Source organism: Gallinula chloropus (genome assembly GCF_964237585.1).
Source record: "Gallinula chloropus genome assembly, chromosome: 1".
NCBI classification, from domain to species: Eukaryota; Metazoa; Chordata; class Aves; order Gruiformes; family Rallidae; genus Gallinula; species Gallinula chloropus.
Window position 1 is genome coordinate 140,037,377 of NC_140085.1, and position 19,193 is coordinate 140,056,569.

Consider the following 19,193-nt stretch of genomic DNA (forward strand, 5'->3'; position numbering starts at 1 on the left):
GGCACCCAGTTAAAGAGCATGAGTAAACACAAACATACTGGGAATAGAAGGCACCAATCAACAAGACCTATTAAACATATGTTATTTCATATTTACTTCTTATGCTTCAGACATCATTTAAGCACTTAAGTGACTGTTTTATATTGTTTCACAGGTGCAAAATGAAAACATCATGTTCTAAGTGCTTTTTCAGCCGAGCTTGAAACTAAAGAGTCTCAGTTTCTACAGACCCATGGTCCAAAGTGTTTGCTATGGCACGTGTTGCAGTCATTCCCATCATGCTGATAATATGTTTTTCCCAGCATGAGGCACTGTTTCCCACTAGCCTGGCAAGTGGGCAACCAGATGCAGTGGGTAAGTAAAATATTAACCAGCAGTTCATCTTACGCTAGCCATTGCAGCTGTCTAATCTGGACTTCTTGTCAAGGCACTTTCAACAGCCCCTAGAGAGAAACAGAAACCTGTGCTAGAAGAGACAGGTAAAAGTGAATCACCTAACAGTTTGAGAGCTGCAGGTAAATGTGAATCTCTCTGCTAAAATCAATTATATTCAACTGTCAAAGTGTTGCATGTAAGAGCGTAGCTCCTGGGGAGGCTACTGGCTATGCAAACAGTACTGAGCACCAAATTCCTTGTGTGGGGACCCCTCTTCCTCTATGTAATGTCATTGTAATTGCAGATGTGCTTGGGCTACATAACGTTCTGTGGATTACGAAGCATGAGTCAGGAGTTATTCTGTTCTGGAACAACAACCTGACAAAAGAAGAAACTGAGAATTACACTGTGAAGTATATTTTGAGTTATAAATTCTTCAATAACACTCATGAAAGGAAAGTAAGTTGTTCAATAGTTACACATAGTTTAAAGTGAATATGTGTGTCACTTCATTCAGTAGATGAATCTGTGTAAATCCCTTTTCAATACCTAGTACCATCTACCTTCATGCAATGCCTTCTCCCTCTTCTTAGGAAAGACTGAAGGAGAAGAAGAAGAGAATACATCTTGAGTTTCATCCAGGTTTTAATGCTAAAGTGAAAACACAACTTTTTTCAAAAGAAACAGAAGATGTGATTAAGGAGAGTGGCTGGGCAGAATTTATTTACAAGGCACCTCCAGGTCAGCTATTCCCTACATGTTGTTAAGACACCCAAGTGTTCATGATGAAAGCTCGCAATTAGCTTATACTACTTTTTTTTTGGCATGGATTTGTTGGGAATATTGCAGAATTATTTCCTTTACTAGACATGTAGAGTCAGAAAGCTCCAGCTTTGCTGAGCAAGATGTCAGAACAACCCAATCACCCTCTCCAGATTGCCCTCTGTATTACCTGGTTTCAGGAAATCTTAAAAGAGCAGATCCATTCAGCTAACGGCCTGGATGTATTTTTTTGTCTTTAACTGGGTTTATAAGTCTTTTGCTGGTAGTAGCAGATGTGCTTCTCAGCTGTCATTGTTTTAAAAACTGAAAGACCCATTTGTTCTCACATTCCACTTAGTTATTCACACTTCTAGAAAGAAGGCTACATAATGGGTTTGTAAAGGCAGCTGTCATGTTATTAGAAAAATCCATGTAAAAAAAAAAATCACTCTTTTTCTCTCTCTCTTTGTTACAGTATATATTCAGAATCTTTCCTGCATCATATACAACATTTCTTTTTTCAACTGCAGCTGGAATATTAAAGCAGAAGCTCCTAAAGATATCCAGATTATTTTTTCATACAGGTAAGTGTCCTGTGCAAATTAAGTACGAACCCATGTTTTTGTACCTGCGTCCTTGATTTACAAGACCCATCTTTCCTTCTCACAGACATGCAGGGAAAGATTTCGAATGCCAGCAATATATAAAAAACACAAGGGAGAAAAATACTGGATGCCATATGAAAGGAATACATTTCCAACCATCAAGAAAAATAAATTTAAACGTAACTATTAGGGATCTTAGAAATAATTCAAAAAGACTGTCTTATTACAAAGGTTTTACACCTCAAACCATAGGTAAGTATTGTCTATTATTACCAATTATAAACAGTTTGTGTATTGGTTATTTAATTTGTCTGGAAAGCAAAGAAAGGAATAAATAAATTCCACTGCCATCACACTCCTGCTACTTTATGACTGGAGTGCAGTGATGGGAGTGGGACTTTTTGTTCGGTTTTTACATCTCTTAAGCACATAGTGCTTCCTCTGTGACAAGTGCTCATCTGCTTATTTACAGGAGAGAGATTTCCTAAACAGCTATAGCAAACTTCATATATTGAGTAAGACCTGTCAGGACCTGACACTCATTCAATAGCCCCTCAGTGAGAGATAAGTTCCTTTTTGTGGTTTTTTTTGTTAAAAATTAAACTACCAGCCATGGTGGAAATAAGCCTAGATGGCAGGAAGCCTGTAGCAACTCTGAGGTCTCCTTGGCGCTTACCTGGACTCTGGAGAACAAACTCAAAGGACCCACTTCTCCTGCTCAACCTTGCATCCTTCTCTTGAAAGATATACTAAAAAAAAAAATAAATAAAGACACTCTCTTCCTTTATTTTGAGATATAAATGGATGTCGCTGAGTGAGCAGCACTTTCAAAGAAAATACGTCACTCGCTGAATGCTGCCTTTGGGTGTGATAAACTCCAATATAGTCAGCAGTATATTTTAAGGAATAACACACACTGGGTTTTTTTGTATCAGCATAAAGATGACAAAGAGCATGAGGTACAAAAGGTTGGTCTATGCTCTTTTTTTTTTCCAGAGAAACTGAACCCACCGCTCAACGTCTCATTTTCCCTTGAAAACAGAAGTATTAAAATTCACTGGAAACCCCCACCTACTATTGGTTCTGCAAGTAAAAAGTGTTTTTTCTATCAAGTGAAAATAACAGATCGTAAGGTAATCAGTTTTGTTGGTGGTGCACTTAATCTGTACAGCATAACTTGCATAAAAACTAGACATCACTTGAATTAAACAGAATTAGAACTCAAACTTTAAGGAAAGACCAAGATCTTTTAGAGAGAATACAAGTTTTCTTGTCTTTCTTGTCAAAATGGAAAATCAACACATTTCATAATGTATTTCAGTCATGCTTACATTGAGGTGGAATGATTGTTTTATTTCTTTCCATCTTGAATTTGAATTATACATTACCATAATATAATTATTAATAATTATAGACTACTTATAGAAGAAGTAATATTGATAAAAATAAAAGTTTAGCAGCTACCTCTATGATATTTTTAAGAAAAAAAAATCTGTCTCATTGTTATTTCCACATACATCACTAAAGAATCACCCCTGCTATTTACATACATTTTATATATATTTTTGAATCTTTCATGGTGTATCAGCAGCTTCTTTAAGTCTTATTAGCGTAAAATAGAAGAGTGTTATAGCTTAGGTCATGACGTATGGTGATTAAATGCCACCTGAGCTGAACATTTTTTCTGCATATTCTTATTTGAACTCCAAAAGAGTAGAAAGCCAGTCACTCAGTTCAGAATGTCTTAAGTCTGAAATTCAGATGTGCACTGGAATGTGAATTTTCTGAATCTCCAGTGTTTTTATACAAACTTTCTTTGAAGCTGTGCTTTTCTTTAAGAACCTGTAACTTAGCTAACACACACCTCAGTCAGCACATGGTAGTCTAACGCTAAAAGGCTTATCTAAGCTGGGTACAGATATTTAAGAGACAATTAAAGCCTGAAAGAATATATGACTAAATTGAGACGCATCTGCTCTTTGTTAGACACAGTAGAATGTAGAAGTGCAATGAGGTAGACACATTATTGATCACATAATGTTATCTTCATAAATTAAAGCAGGGTTTATTAATTCATGCACGGTGCTAATACCGCTACACAGCTTCCAGAGCAGGGCTGGATTTTCCTGCATTCCTCCATTTCAGCACATGGAGAAGGAGCTCAGGGCTTGATGTAGACATACTGAAGTTCTTTGGGTTTTTCCAGAAGAAAAAGACAGATAGCCTCTTTCTAGCCGTCTCTGCAAAGATATCCTATCCTCTTAGCCATTCCCAAGTCTAATACTTCAAAACTGCTGCCAGAGACATCAGGAGCTTGTCCCTATCCATTCACAAAGCTCCTAAACATTAAAGGCTGCAAGCAAAAGGAGCAAGGGAGGTTCATGCTGGACCCTTGGTATCCTGTTTGGACACATGCTGATCCCTAAAATTTCAGTTTACCTAGCCAAGGAGCAAAAGAAGAGTAGAGGTCTGTGCAAAGTTAAAGAAGAAAACTGCAGCAGTATTACAGAAGACACGTTAGGGAGAAAAAGAATGAGATTCTGTTTCCTGGTCAAAGCAAGGTCTTAATTACTGTCGAGCGACTTAATGAGTTAAGGAATTAGGATGTCCCTAAGCAGACTTGTAGGTATTTATTGAATAACAGGTAAGATTATAATGATTAAAATATACAATTCTATATTATTTATTCTGAATACATGAAGAGATGACTTACTAAATGCTTATACACACAAATAAAAACACCGTGATACAGACTGATAGTTTGAAAATAGGGAGGGGAATCCACAGGAGACAGAAAGCTAGGAAGGGTTGGCATGTACTGTGGGAAGCAAGTCGAGAACTTGAACTCATTTGGGTAATTCTGAAATCAACAAGCCAAAATTCATTATTAAGGAAAATCCTAAAATTAGGAAGTGTAGGTCAAATGTGACAACACAAAATAAGGAATTAACATGTGGGCAGCAATGCAGAAGAATAAAGGTCTGTGGAGTACACTCGACCACAAACTGAGTCAATCATTCTGTGTTACTAAGGAAAAGCTAAATGTCATTCAAATATGTATGACTGGCATGTCACATGTAAGACGTAGGTTGTGCTGCACATCATGACTGCCAGAAGGTGACCTGTGCAATTTTCCAGTAAGTCTTTCAGCCCTGCATTTTGCGAAATTTCCTATGATGACATAAGCTTATTATTGGCTCGTTAGGAAGAAATTTTCAGGCACAGTGTATGGTTTTAGCACTTAGCCCATGGAGTCACCTGCAGTTTGCTTTTGAAAGCCCAAGGACTTTCCACATTTTTTTAGTTACTTCTGAAAAACTTAGTATATGAACTTTTGGGTCTTTATTTTTGTCACCAGATCTGAAAAGATCTTAAACAGTGTGAAAGAAGAGAAAGAAACATCATGTTACACAAGTTCAAACCTACACTGCACCGGTCAGTATGAGACGATCTGGGTGTCACATTTTCTTACAGTTGGCCTTATAGTGCTACGTCATCAGGATCATGCTTTCCGACCAGCAAGGATGCAAAGGCTCTCGCTCTTCTGTGCCTGAGCTGCCTACTTTCTACTTCTTTGCAACTTCCCAACATTATTTTTAGTTTTTATGAGCAAGAGTTACCTCTCCTGCTTTCTTGCAGTTCACTTCAGTTTTCAAAAGTGATGAATGATTAAGAGATCCCTCTGTTTTAAATTCTAACATTCCCTGTGTGGGCTTGATCTTCTGTCACATCCTTTCTTTCACAGGCACCATTAGAGATATTTAAAAATACTCACTAAAATAGTGGGTATCCTTTACCACCAACTGAAAAGTTTGAGGTTTTACTCTAGTGAACAAGTATAGTACACTACCCACACTAAAACCTTGAAGCTAAGCGGTGTTGCTGTATTCGTCCTACATTTGGTGTGATAAAAAAATGAAAGGGAAATCAGTGTTTTCAAAATTTTCCTGTTGTGCCATAGTTGATACCTCCCTTTATCTCTTCAATTTCTTATCAGTTGTAGGTTCAGCTCTGAATTTTAACACATGCCAAGTAAATGGTCAGATTGTGCCCGGACATAAACACTTGCTCTGAAAATCTTTCTACTAGGTTAGAGATGTAAATAACAGTATTTGACATCCCTAGATTTGAACAGCAATGTGATATCACCTAAAATAACCCCCTAAAATCTCTCTCGATAGATTGTAAATGTCACTGCAGAGAAATATGAGTATCCATTTCACCAGCCAACAAAAAAATGCGTAGCACAAGTGAGGGTAAAGAAAGAAGTGTGTATAAGAAACAAGGTTTGGAGTGAATGGAGCGAGCCGGTGTTAATTTATGATGGTAAGTTGCTGTATATTTACTATTCATAAGTCTTACCATTAGGTGTAATATTAGCATTCAAGATATTTACTTCATTGTTGTGTTTGTTCTGCTTGCTGTATTACTACACCATAACAGAGTCTGGAGGCCCATGGCATGCACCAGGCTCACACTGCTCTGGGTGCTACAAGGAAAGGCAGTCCTTGGGTTTCATAGGTTGTGCTGCCAGGGTCCTGAGGCAGTGTAACACAGGGCTGCTTTCCTGGGGTGAATTGCATCTGGGTCTTGAAAGCCTTTAGCAAACAGTAATGATCAGCAGCCGGGCAGCTCACACCACCGCCCTGCCTGCCCAAACAGCTCTACAAACGCTCTCAGCATTTGGGGTGAGTAAGCCAAGAATCCCACAAGAGTTGCAACATGCTTCAAATCAGAGAGTCTTTAAGGACGAAGTCTAACATTTCTTTTACTACATCAAGGGAATAATTCCTTATCTGACAGGTAGGAAATGGGTTTGGTCTAATTTAAGTATATATTAAAAATATTTTGATATTTGTTCAGCACAAATTAATCAAGGGACTTGTAGTTTTCCTTTACCTCCTATGACTAGATTGTAACATTTGTATGCTAACAAGGAAAGCTTGTGCTTTCTGTGATGAGACAAATGCCTCCATATGCAGCAACCTCTTGAAACATCAGGATCAGCAACATCTTGAAAAAACAGGTTAAGTAAAGGGGAAGTAGTATAATGGACTGAAGCTATTTTTATGGAGAGAAACTGGAGCATAGACTTGTCTCTGTACATTGTGATGCAAAAAAGAAGTAAAATACTATTGGTAATAAACCAAGATAAATATCTTTATCTAATGCAACAGACAGCATATTTTGGAATATGCCTCTTCGATCTACTGAGCTTCATGTACATATTTATCTGAAGATGCAGGCAATAAGATTCGGGGCCCTGGTAGTTGAGGAGAAGTCATGTGAGGAGGTGAATGGAGCCGCTCTGCCTCAGAGAAAGCGGAAGCCTAGAGTGAAGTGACCGTCCGCAAGCCTTGAGACCGCCTCTGTTAGGCAAGAGAGAAAGGCAGTTGTAGTAGGGGATTCCCTTCTTAGAGGGACAGAAGGCACTATATGTAGACCAGATCCTACATGCAGGGAGGTGTGTTGCCTCCCTGGAGCCCGGATAAGGGACATCACCAGAAGGCTACCAGGGCTGGTAAGATCAACTGACTATTTTCCATTACTGATAGTTCAAGCAGGCAGGGACGCGATCACAAAGTGTAGCCTGCAAGCTGTCAAAAGGGAATTCCGGGACCTGGGGAGCTTAGTTGAGGGTGGGGGGAGCCCAAATAATATTCTCTTCTATCCCCACTTGTGGGAGGAGAGGTTCAGAGCAGGACAAGAGAACCCACGAGTTGAATGTGTGGCTGAAAGACTGGTGCCGGCAGAAGAACTTTGGGTTTTTTGATCAGGGGATGATGTATTCTGCTCCTGGCATGATGACTGCTGAGGGGGCTCACCTGTCCCATAAAGGAAAGCGGATCATTGCCTAGGAGATGGCAGGGCTCATCGATCGGGCTTTAAACTAGTTAGGAAGGGGGAAGAGGATACCACGAAGGCTGCTGGGGTTAGGCAAGTACTTTGGGAGTCACAGTAGGGAAAATTCTGTGGATTGCCCTGATTACTCCTCAGTGGAGCCACTTTTGCCAATCCCCTGTCAGAAATCTCACTGTGGGCTGTTGAGGGTACCTACATCTGCTGCCCCACTAAAATGCCTTTATACAAATGCACGTAGCATGGGGAACAAACAAGAAGAATTAGAGATCTTTGTGCGGTCGCAGGCCCACAATCTCATTGCAATCACAGAGACGTGGTGGGACAACTTGGACGACTGGCATGCTGTCATGGATGGCTACGTGCTTTTTAGGAAAGACAGGCTAGGAAGGCGAGGTGGGGGAGTTGCTCTTTATGTGAGAGAGCACCTAGAATGTATTGAGCTCCACCTGGGGAAGGATGAACCATCCGTCGAGTGCTTGTGGGTTAAAATCAAGGGGCAAACTGCTATGTGTGACATTGTTGTGGGAGTGTGCTATAGGCCCCCTGATCAAGAGGAGCAGGTTGATAATGCATTCTATAGCAGTTAGAAATAGCCTCAAGATCCCGGGCACTGATCCTTATGGGGGACTTCAACTATCCAGATATTTGCTGGGCAAGCAACACGGCCAGTCGTATGCAGTCCAGACAATTTCTGCGGTGTGTTGAAGACAATTTCCTGCTACAGATGGTGCAGGAGCCTACAAGGGGAGGGCGGGTGCTGGACCTTGTTTTCACTAACAAGGACGGGCTCGTTAGGGAAGTGAAGGTCAGGGGCAGCTTAGGACAAAGCGACCATGAAATGGTCGAGTTCAAGACCCTGGGCAGGAGAAACAAGCCAAAAAGTAGGATAGCTACCCTGAATTTTGGAAGAGCTAACTTTGATCTCCTCCGCAGCTTAATAGGGGCTATCCCATGGGCTACACTGTTTGAAGGAATGGGAGCCTGTGAGAGCTGGCTATTATTCAAACAGTGCTTCTTCCAAGCACAGGAACGATGCATCCCTTTGAGTAAGAAATCCAGAAAGAGAGGCAGAAGATCTGCATGGATGAACACAGAGCTATTGAGTAAACTCAAAGAGAAGCAGAAGATCTATGAATTATGGAAAAAGGGTCTGAGTACCTGGGGAGAATACAGGAATGTGGTCAGGGCCTGTAGGGATGCAACTAGGAAGGCTACAGCCCTCTTGGAAATGAAGCTGGCAAGGGACATAAAGGATAATAAAAAGGGTTTTTTTAGATACGTTAATAGTAAGAGGATGACCAGGGATAATGTAGGACCCTTCCTGAATGAGGAGGGTGTCCTGGTAACGGGGGATGCTGAGAAGGTGGAGATACTGAATGCCGCCTTTGCTTCGGTCTTCACTTCAAAGGCCCCTCGGGACCCACAGATCCTGTATGAAAGTTGGAGTGTTGGGGAAACAAAGAATTTCCCTCTGGTTGAGGTAAGGGAGGTCCAGGAGCAGCTCAAAGGGATTAATGCACTGATGGGTTTCATCCACGTGTGCTGAGGGAGCTGGCGGAGGGGATTGCTGAGCTGCTCTCTATCATCTTCAACAGGTCTTGGAGGACAGGAGAAGTGCCTGAAGACTGGAGGATAGCCAATGTCACTCCAGTCTTTAAAAAGGGCAAGAAGGAGGAACCTAGTAACTATAGGCCAGTCAGCCTCACTGTCCCAGGAAAGGTAATGGCACAGCTTGTTCTGGATGCCATCTCCAAGCAATTGGAAGAGAGGAGTAGTCAGCATGGATTCACTAAGGGGAAATCGTGCCTGACCAATCTCATAGCCTTCTATGATCTCATCACCAGCTGGGTAGATGGAGGGAGAGCAGTGGATGTCATCTACCTTTACTTCAGCAGGGCCTTTGATACTGTCTCCCATGACATCCTGATAGCAAAGCTGAGAGAGCATGGGATAGATGAGTGGATGGTGAGGTGGGTTGAGAACTGGCTGTCAGACCGAGCCCAGAGGGTTGTGATTCGAGGAACAGAATCTGACTGGAGGCCTGTTACTAGCGGTGTTCCCCAGGGCTCGATGTTGGGTCCAGTTCTGTTTAATATCTTCATTGACGACCTTGATGAGGGAATAGCATCCACCCTCAGCAAGTACGCTGATGATACAAAGCTGGGAGGAGTGGCTGACACGCAGGAGCACTGCGCTGCCATCCAGCGAGACCTGGACAGGCTGGAGAGCTGGGCAGGGAGAAACCAGATGAAATTCAACAAAAGCAAGTGAAGAGTCTTGCACCTGGGAAGGAACAACCATTTGTATCAGTACAGGCTGGGGGATGACCTGCTGGAGAAGAGCTCAGTGGAGAAGGACCTGGGGGTCCTGGTAGATGACAGGTTGGCCATGAGCCAGCAGTGTGCCCTGGTGGCTAAGAGAGCCAATGGGATCCTGGGGTGCATCCGGAGGAGTATAGCCAGCAGGTCAAAGGAGGTGATCCTCCCCCTCTACTCTGCCCTGGTCAGGCCCCACCTGGAGTATTGTGTCCAGTTCTGGGCTCCTTGGTATAAAAAGGACAGGGATCTCCTGGAGAGAGTCCAAAGAAGGGTCACGAAGATGATTAGGGGCCTGGAACATCTCCCCTATGAGGAAAGGCTGAGTAAGTTGGGACTCTTCAGCCTTGAGAAGAGAAGACTATGGGGGGACCTAATTAAAGTTTATAATTATCTTTAACAGGGGATGCAGAGGGAATCAGCCAGCCCCTTTTCAGTGGTCTGTGGAGACAGGACTAGGGGCAATGGCTGCAAGTTGGAGCACAGGAAGTTCCGCACCAACATGCAGAAGAACTTTTCCACAGTGAGGGTGACAGAGCCCTGGCACAGGCTGCCCAGGGAGGTGGTGGAGTCTCCTTCTCTGGGGATATTCAAGACCCGTCTGGATGCCTATCTGAGTGATATGTCCTAGGGAGCTGCTTTGGCAGGGGGGTTGGACCCGATGATCTCTTGAGGTCCCTTCCAACCCCTACAATTCTATGATTCTATGATTCTATGAATACAAGGCCATACCTTTGCCCCCCTCAATGTATTGAGTGTAAATTCAGTTACAAGGTTTATAGGACATTACCTGCCTACACTGTCGGATGCCTCATCACATCCCACCGGTCTGCTAGCACCTCTCAGCTGCCACCTTTGTTGGCCCAGATTCATTCATTTAATTTCAAAATCATCTTACTTGTGAAATACTTGGAGAAAGAAACCTAGTTGCTCCACATGCTCAATATGGTGAAGGATACAACATGTTTCAGGCCATAAGAGACTTCAATCATCCTTTCATAAGGCTTCTTTCTTCTGACTGAAGGCAGACAAAGCCTAGGACTATAGCACAGCCAGCACAGGGGTCTGCCTGGTATCCTGGCTGGACACATCTGACGTGTAGGCAGTGGAGAGTGGGTGAAACTAGAGGGGCTTTTCCTGGTGGGGGAATGTAGATTTACTCTCTACACTCCCTGCCAGCTCCTTACCAGAGGAAGGGAATGGAGTTGAACCTGTGCTGGGTCCAGCCTGCCAAACCTTGCTCTCAGCAGTTGCAATTCTCCTCCAGCTGATTTCAACACTGCTGCTCTCCCAGCTTCTGGTACAGCTCTTATGGATGCTGAACAAGCACAGCATGTTCCTTCACTTTAGAAAAGTTTATAGTGGACCAGACTCCCATTGCATATAAGCTGTAATATCTGCATGTGGTCAGTGCAGGACATACTGACTTACCCCTGGAGCGTGCTGCATGTGTGCACAAGTTCATGTTGACAGGATTGGAGGCTTTTATAAAACAAATTGAACCTTTCTGTGGAGAAACCTGAGAAGAAAAGCTTCCATTTGATATTTCATTTTGGAATGGGTTACATTTTCTGCTGAAAGCATTGAAGGAACCTGCAATGACCTGCTTTTTGCTTGCTTCTACATGATGTTCCAATGTTTCATCTAGGAAATGTGCTACATTTCTTTAAGAATGCATTTTTAAGAAGCTTTTCAGCCTCCATTTAAAAAAGCTGAAACCTCAAACTGAAATAACATAATTCAAAACATAACTAAAATATTTGTTCTGAAATGTTCCTTTGACATGAAAAGGATTTGTTAATTTTCTCGTGGGAAACACATTCATTTTCCATTGGAATTAGCATATGCCCTTAAAAAAACACACAATTTAAACTCAACTGAGCTGTTTAGTATAGAAACTTTCTGCTAAAAAAAGAAATATTTGATCAGCTTTATTCATCTATAGAAACTTGAAATAATTGGTCTAATTTTTTAGAGCTGCTGAGCATTCATAGATCTCTTTGAAGTTAATAGTAATTCAGAGGTGTTCTGCATTTTTGCAAACCAAGCCACTTGTTTTGGATTCAAAGTGCTGTTATTTAGGACTAAGTTTAAGCATTCGCATATGAAAAAGAGAATCACCATGAAATGGACTGCCTAAAAGACTATATGGGCTTCTCTTTTCTCCCTCCTTCCCAAAATGCGTGAGGCAGGAAGGTAAGAAAAGCCAACCTCTCAGTGGTTTGGCTGACACGAAGACCACTGCTTCCTCTTCTGTTCTCTGTCTACGTGATACAGGGTTAGCCAAATGATGCAGGACAATTACCTCAAGCAAAGTTTTTCAGAATATGTTTTCCGAGCCCTTATCTCAAAAGACAAGAAGGAAAAAAGCTTCATCTTAAAATGAATAAATAATAGTTTATTATTTTAACCCAAAATAGTTTATTATTTTAACCCAAAGGTTAGTCTCATACACTTTTCTGTACAGAGTTTTTCCTTGGTTTCGTGTCAAATTTCTGGAAATTCATATTATCTTTGGTTTAAACTACAGATGGGTTCAAACTAGGAACTTCAGTACACTTCTTTTGCTCTTTGAATTTGATCTAGATTGATCCTAAGGCCATTGTGTAAAACCAGTCTTGGTCTATTAACATTTTAAGAGCTGTTCCTGCCTGCTTTTCTTCAAAGTACTTAGTTCAAAGCAGTCAAAACTAGTTCTGGTTTTAAAGCTAGGCATTTGACAAAAAATGAACTTTTTCAAGAATACATCTTTGAGTCAATGAAAGACACTGGGGTTGGTTGGTTTTTTTTTAGTTTTTGGGGTATTTGGGAAGTCATGCAAGGTACAGAGCAGTAGTATTTGTTGAACAACATAAATATGTATTGCTGGCATTTTTTTCAGGACTATGCCTAGCAGGGTTAAAAAAGGTAAGTATAATGAAAACCAAATGGTGTTTCTTGAATCAAAGAGAATATTTTGCCTGACAAAAAGCTTTTATTTTCATTTTGCCTTAAACCAGTTACAGCTGTGAAGGGGTGAGGAGGCAGTGGCAGGGGGTTGATGGTGCATAGAGATGGGAGGTGGCAACAGCAGGAATCCAGAAACAGCTAGGGCAGCAGCGGAGGTGTGTCAAGAGCAGATGGACAGAAAGGTCCAATATCCACAGGAACCAAGGCTCGATGGAAGTATCCAGTGGTAGGACAGGCCATGCACAACATCTGACAGCAGAAATCCAAAGAAAGGAGAAAATGGAGTCCACCAGAGCAGAGGAAGCCAGGAGAAGTGCTGGATCAAGGCAGCAGGAACTTCGAGGGCTGAAAGGATGAGGAAGGAACAGTGCTGAAATTAGAAGCCCCCATACCACCTAAAAACCTCCAGGAAATGTTTCTTTAAATCTGTAGCAATTCAGGAAGGGTGCAATATACCACTTATGTACCCTTTCCCACATTATTTACATTGCCTTTCCCTCTTCTTTTTAAGAGAAGACACCTGACGTTATGTTGCTTTGCCTCACATTGTTCTGTCTCCTGATTCTCCTTGGAAGTTTGCTGATATGTGCATGTAGAAGGTAACGTACGTTTCTGGTGGGAGGTCAGGGTGAGGGTAAACAAACCGTATAATGCATTAGTCAAACACAGAACTTCTCAGACAAATTATGTTTACAAGAAGTAGTTAACTATGCATTTCTGACAATTGTTCTAACAAATGTGTTAAGACCTTGTGTGAGAAGCTGTACCCTGTCACTGATATCTCACAGGTCCCATCACAGCCCTTGGAGCACCAGTCTCACATCCTACTTTCAGATGGCTTTCTGCCACTACAAATGGCATTTTGTTATCTTGCTCTGACTGCTGCCTCCCTACTCTCAATGTGGCTTTGCCCCATGCTTCTGTAAGTTCCTCATCTGGGGCCATCAATAATAATCATGACAAAGATGAACTGTATTTGCCATGTTGCACAATTTAATTTCATAATCCTCAGCTATTACTGAATGTAATCTTTTACTCTAAGATGGACAGTTTACAAGAAATAAAATAAAAACCCCAAACCAAAGTCAGGCTGATCAAAGGAATTTGCTTTTCTGTATTAATAGTACAGCTGCAATAATTTTTGGTGGTTAAGTTTTGGTGTACTGTACAGGAAAGTAATAGTAGCCATCCTACACCCACCAAAAATTATTGCAGCCAGCTGCCTCCGTGCCACCAGTTTTCTGCCTGGCTACCTAACTTTCCTATTGACATGGCAGATAAGGCTTTCTTGAACTGAAAAATAAACTTGTTCAGGATAGGATGGGAACTCCACATGCCTTAATATTTGGAAGGTGCAATATGGAAATGTTAAAAGTAAACTGGATATTTAATTAATGACTAAATATAATTTCTGGTTAGGATCAAATAAGTTTTCATGTGATCTTAGCTTGGTAAACAAAGACATAAGGAATTATAGATAGGAAAGAGCTGATGTAAAAATACAGAACAAAAAATTTCCCTTGGGGGAAACAAAATATGTAATTGAAAGCCATCTGCATCTAAACATAAAATAATACTCTGGTCAAATAATGAGAGTGACTCTGGCCTCAAGAGAGCAATTCAGCTGCTAAATATTTTCAGTGGAAAATTTGCACAGTACTCAAAACCAACAGATAATCCTTCGTGATGAAGCAAAATGTTTTCAAGGTTCTGTGCAGACACCACTCACTCTCAACCCCAAATTCTTCTAGACATCAGCAAATCAGTTAAAAGATGTTTCCAATGCTATGCCTGCTCCCTGTTACCTGATGTTTCTTTCTTTGATTGTCACACTTTATAGGTAATATTTTTAATTATCAAAAAAAGTGTAGGGGTAACATTTTAGCTATAAGCATAGTCGTTTTGCACAAGCTCTCAAGCTTGGAAACCATATGTTTGTGTATACCTATCAGGTTTTAAAACTCTATCAGTCTAAAAGCCAGTCAGTCTGAAGACAAGCTGGGAAAAACATTGAGAAAAATCTCTACAATTAAGCAAAAAAGAGTGGCATATCTATTGCAAAGCACTTTTGAGTGATCTATTCCTGCAGGTATTTAAGAGACACGTGTCTGAATCGCTTTCTTGTAGGTATGGATGTCTGGAAGTTATAACCATGCCTGTTCCAGGTCCTTCAGACAATATCAAAGCTTGGTTAGCTGCAGACGAGACTTGCTACCAGGTAGAGTGGGTCTGTCTTGTTTCTCTCACTACATTGACATGCATGATATTACTTGTGATTGGAATGGTACAGCAGTACCTTTAGAGCAGCAGGACACTTTTAAGAAAAACTGGGAAGAAGGTATGCATAATGTTTGTAGTGAAGCCAGAAGAGAAGAGAAAGCTTGTGGAGGTTACAAGACAGTGACCTCGGGAGGCAGGATGGAGAAAAAATCCTCAAGGGAGTATTATCTCAAGTGTGTCTTGAAGTGTTTCAGCATATCCACACTCAACGGGCCAAAATTTTAAGGAGTGATCAGCCTGACTCCCCGCAGAACAGCCAATTACGGGATGTGGGCAAGTTATCAAAGGGAAAGCCTTTGTAGAGGTCTGCAAGTTGTTGGCTATGGTGTAGTAAATGTGCACATTCTTATGGCAAGTAAAAGGAGGCTTCACAATGCACGCAACATAACCTACCTTAACTGCACACCTGCCTCGGGATAAAACCATGTACATGGATGTTTACTTTGGAAGAGCTGATGTGTTGTAAATTCAGATGTTAGCTAATTTCATGGCAATTTACAAGCCATGAGAGAAAGTCAATTGAGAGAAACAGAAATTAAAACCAAAATAAATATTTTCAATATCTTCGATATTTATTTTATTTGGCACATTCAATGCTTCTTACCACTGTCTGTCGTTGTGTGAGTTAGAGGCAAAACATGCTAGTCAGTGGTCTGGATCCCTATAATTCCAGTGAAGCACAGTGTCAACTGTGCTGTAGGCAGTATGGTAAGATTACCTCTCACCTGGTTTCCCTGCCACACATGATGAGAATATGCAAGTGTGCCCAAAGTGGGATATTTTTTGGGAAACAACATCAAAAGAGAAAACTGTAATGAGGATTTTCTCCATCCTATGTACTCAAAACATTTATTCACACCATTTGCAGGTTTTCTATTAATTTTACTCTTAATTTTACTTTGTCCTACCATATTATTTTACTTACACAGCAATATCAAAATGTCTTCCATCAGTGCATTCAGCAATGTAACTGACAATATCCAATGTGAGCTGCTGTGCCATCCTGTCTTCCAGGAGAAAACTTATTCTTTCCAACATTGTGATTTGGTTTCTGTGTAAATATACCTACATGATTGCAAACTCTGACAGAAACCAAGGGCCATCTCTATTCATTAATCACAATTTAAATTCTGAGGCAAGAGGGATGGGTTGCTTTAATTTGTACTGTTTCAAAGACAAATTAAGGAAAAACTGGTGCCCATATGAAACATAATATTACAAATCACAGTACTGAAGTGTTTTGAACTTGCATCTGGAGTTTGTTCCACAAGCCTTGGGCTGGCTCTCAAGAGCAGTCTGTGCTCCTCTTCTTCTTTGCAGTCATGTTCTCAGAAATTAAATGCCCGAGAGCTCCAGAATTGGACTGAAGCCAGGACTCTTATTCTCAAGATTCAAAGTAATTTCTATGACACTTCTGGCCAAAATTATTTGACCAGTTTTCACCCAAAAGATGACATCTTTTCTGTGTAAAAATCCTTTCTCACACTTTTCACCAATAATGATGTGTAAATTAACTAACCATCACGTATAGATCGACAGAAGGTAAAGATAAAATCATCACCATTGAATTTATATTCTGTATCTCCCTGCACTCTAGATCACTCTAGTGATCAATGATTACCCCAAAAAAAATTTATAATTCTCCCCCCCCAAATTATCACTCACAGATAAAGAAGAGATTTCTGTCCTCAGACACTGAATATACCTCTGACAGGAAGACCTTAGCATAGCTGTATAATTACTGTCCAGATGACTATAACAAGTAGCTGAGATGATTGTTGGTGGAACTTCTAGGAAAGATAAATTGAATAAAACATATGGAACTTGTCAGTACCTCAAATATTGCTGACACCTAAAATAACAGAGACATTGGCTTTGGACATACTGTTAAGATTTAAGGCGACCATGGAGAATGGTGCTGAGATAATCTGTTCTATCAAACAAATAAATCTAACCCTTTGAAAGCTAGACTGTGACTTAGACATAAACCTTACATACGTAGACATATCATTCTGGAGGGTGGGAAGCAACAACTAAAGGTTCAGAAGAACTAAGAAAATTTTCACTTAGAAAATTTTCCTGTAAGCAACTTTTAGATTGAGACAGTAGCTCTTGTGACCTCTGTATTCCAGTTACGTGACAAAGTAATCTGTACCAATCCCAGATATACCAAATAAGTAGCATGCTTTTAACCATTTCCAGCATTTGTAACACCATTGAATGCAGATGTTGTGTATAATCCAATATTTATCCAACAGAATCAAATGTCAATGCAAATGGAGATGCACTCAGAGGTTACTATGGGAATACAAGAAGAGAATGGAGATGAGAACATTCAACAGAGATGTTTGAAGGAGTCTGGATTAGAAGACCTGTAGGGATGTTATACGTTTTTTCACCTGCATGCAAGAGTTACCTCTCTGTGAGGTGGACAATATTCTGACAGATTTAAGGTTACCTGGTACTGGAGTTTTTCTGAGTCCAATAATTTGAAGTATTTTAAGCTTTGACATTACACAACTCTTAAAATGGACTTTGGATCACAAACGCAAAGCAGTATGTTTCTTACTACTGATCTTCAGCCAGTAAAATTACAGCACATCAGACAATAAGAACTAAAATTGAGGTCCACTTGTGTTAAAATAGAATTAGAGTTAGTGTTTCATTATGCTGCAATAGCTTTCAAGTACTGACTGACCTATCAATGCCTTTGAAGACTGACAATACAAATTTCATACTAGCTATTCAACATCTGATTTTTCATGAGAAATGGTGGAAGCTGTGAATTTTCCAGGAAATATCAGCAAAAGCTCACAAGGGTTTCCTAAAGCTTTAAAAAATATTAAAAAATAACATTTTGAGGCACTGAATGTTGTAACAGATATCGACCAGAAAGAAGAGTCATTTGTGAAGACATACGGTCTTTTAATGTGATAAACCTATTCCTTTGAAGTGAGTAAAAGGAGAAAACTCTAGACAAGGCAAAGAAAACAATTTTTTTTTGCTATATTGTGGTTGTTTAAATAACCATAACTCAGAGAACTGACCAACTATTGATATTTATTTTCCCTTGTCCTTTTGAAGAAACCTTTCTTTTCATTTCCATGAGGTGGCGAGCCTTGCCAGTTCATTTTGAGGTACACAGTCAGGGCAGAGTATTTTAACTCTTAGTTAAGACATTATATATTTGACTGCAAGTGAAAGAAAAAGAGAGCCTTAATTTTGCAAGGAAGACATTTCTGTACCCTTTTTTTGCAGGTAGAAAATACAAAGAAATGATGGACCTGATTTTCTGGAAGGCAGAAGCTGCCTAAAAAATGTTTGCTTTCATTTGTGGTAATTTTTTTTTTATTGTGAAAATAATATTGGTTGAAGGAAATACTTGATTACACTTGAAATATTGCTGTAGAGGACAATAGAAAACTTTTTTTTGTGCTTTTTTTAAGCATTCACTTTATAAGATATGCATCTGTGCAGTTTTGATTCATCTGAATATGCTTTCTTTTGGCAAAATGTCTCACCCACCACAGTGGAGAAGACTGCATTCTTTCTCCTTTAATGTTAAAAGTAGCTGGTAACATCTCAAGATGTCAAGCTGGAAATGCCTGAAAAAAAAAAAAAAAGGACTATCAATGTTTGCCATAACATCAAGTTCATGATCTCATGGAAGAATAATCAGCTTTACTAGGTAGTGTTACTTTCCTCTTGCACTGTATTTTTTACCAAAAGTAAGAATGGCCTCAACCTTTGAACATCACTGCTCTTCCCCCTGTACCTGTCAAGCCTGATGTCCACACAAATCCTCAGGGACAAGACAAATTGTAGATAACAGGTAAATGACAACTCCTGTACCATCTCCTCTGCCTTGAATGCACAAGAACAGTGATCAACATACTAATTTTTCTCCTGGATGGTCAGACAAGATTTCTGTGTGTTGACAAGGCAGTTTATCCCATCAACCATGGTCCAGACATGTTTTCTCAAGAAGAGGGGGTATGAATTACTGCTTTAGTTAAAAAATATTGCAGGAGACATGTAGAAAACA

General features: G+C 40.4%; 1 protein-coding gene across 1 annotated transcript; it reads left to right on the forward strand.

The window, feature by feature from the left end:
• Nucleotides 1–251: 251 nt before the first annotated feature.
• On the forward strand, nucleotides 252–17,526 carry LOC311205107 (interleukin-5 receptor subunit alpha-like; the record flags this gene model as incomplete). The annotated part of the gene is made up of 10 exons (XM_084279399.1): nucleotides 252–354; nucleotides 680–834; nucleotides 969–1,116; nucleotides 1,613–1,721; nucleotides 1,807–1,994; nucleotides 2,739–2,875; nucleotides 5,924–6,068; nucleotides 13,380–13,467; nucleotides 14,996–15,086; nucleotides 17,407–17,526. 10 exons carry the CDS (start codon nucleotides 252–254, stop codon nucleotides 17,524–17,526), a joined length of 1,284 nt encoding a protein of 427 aa, XP_084135525.1.
• Between the last annotated feature and the right edge of the window lie 1,667 nt (nucleotides 17,527–19,193).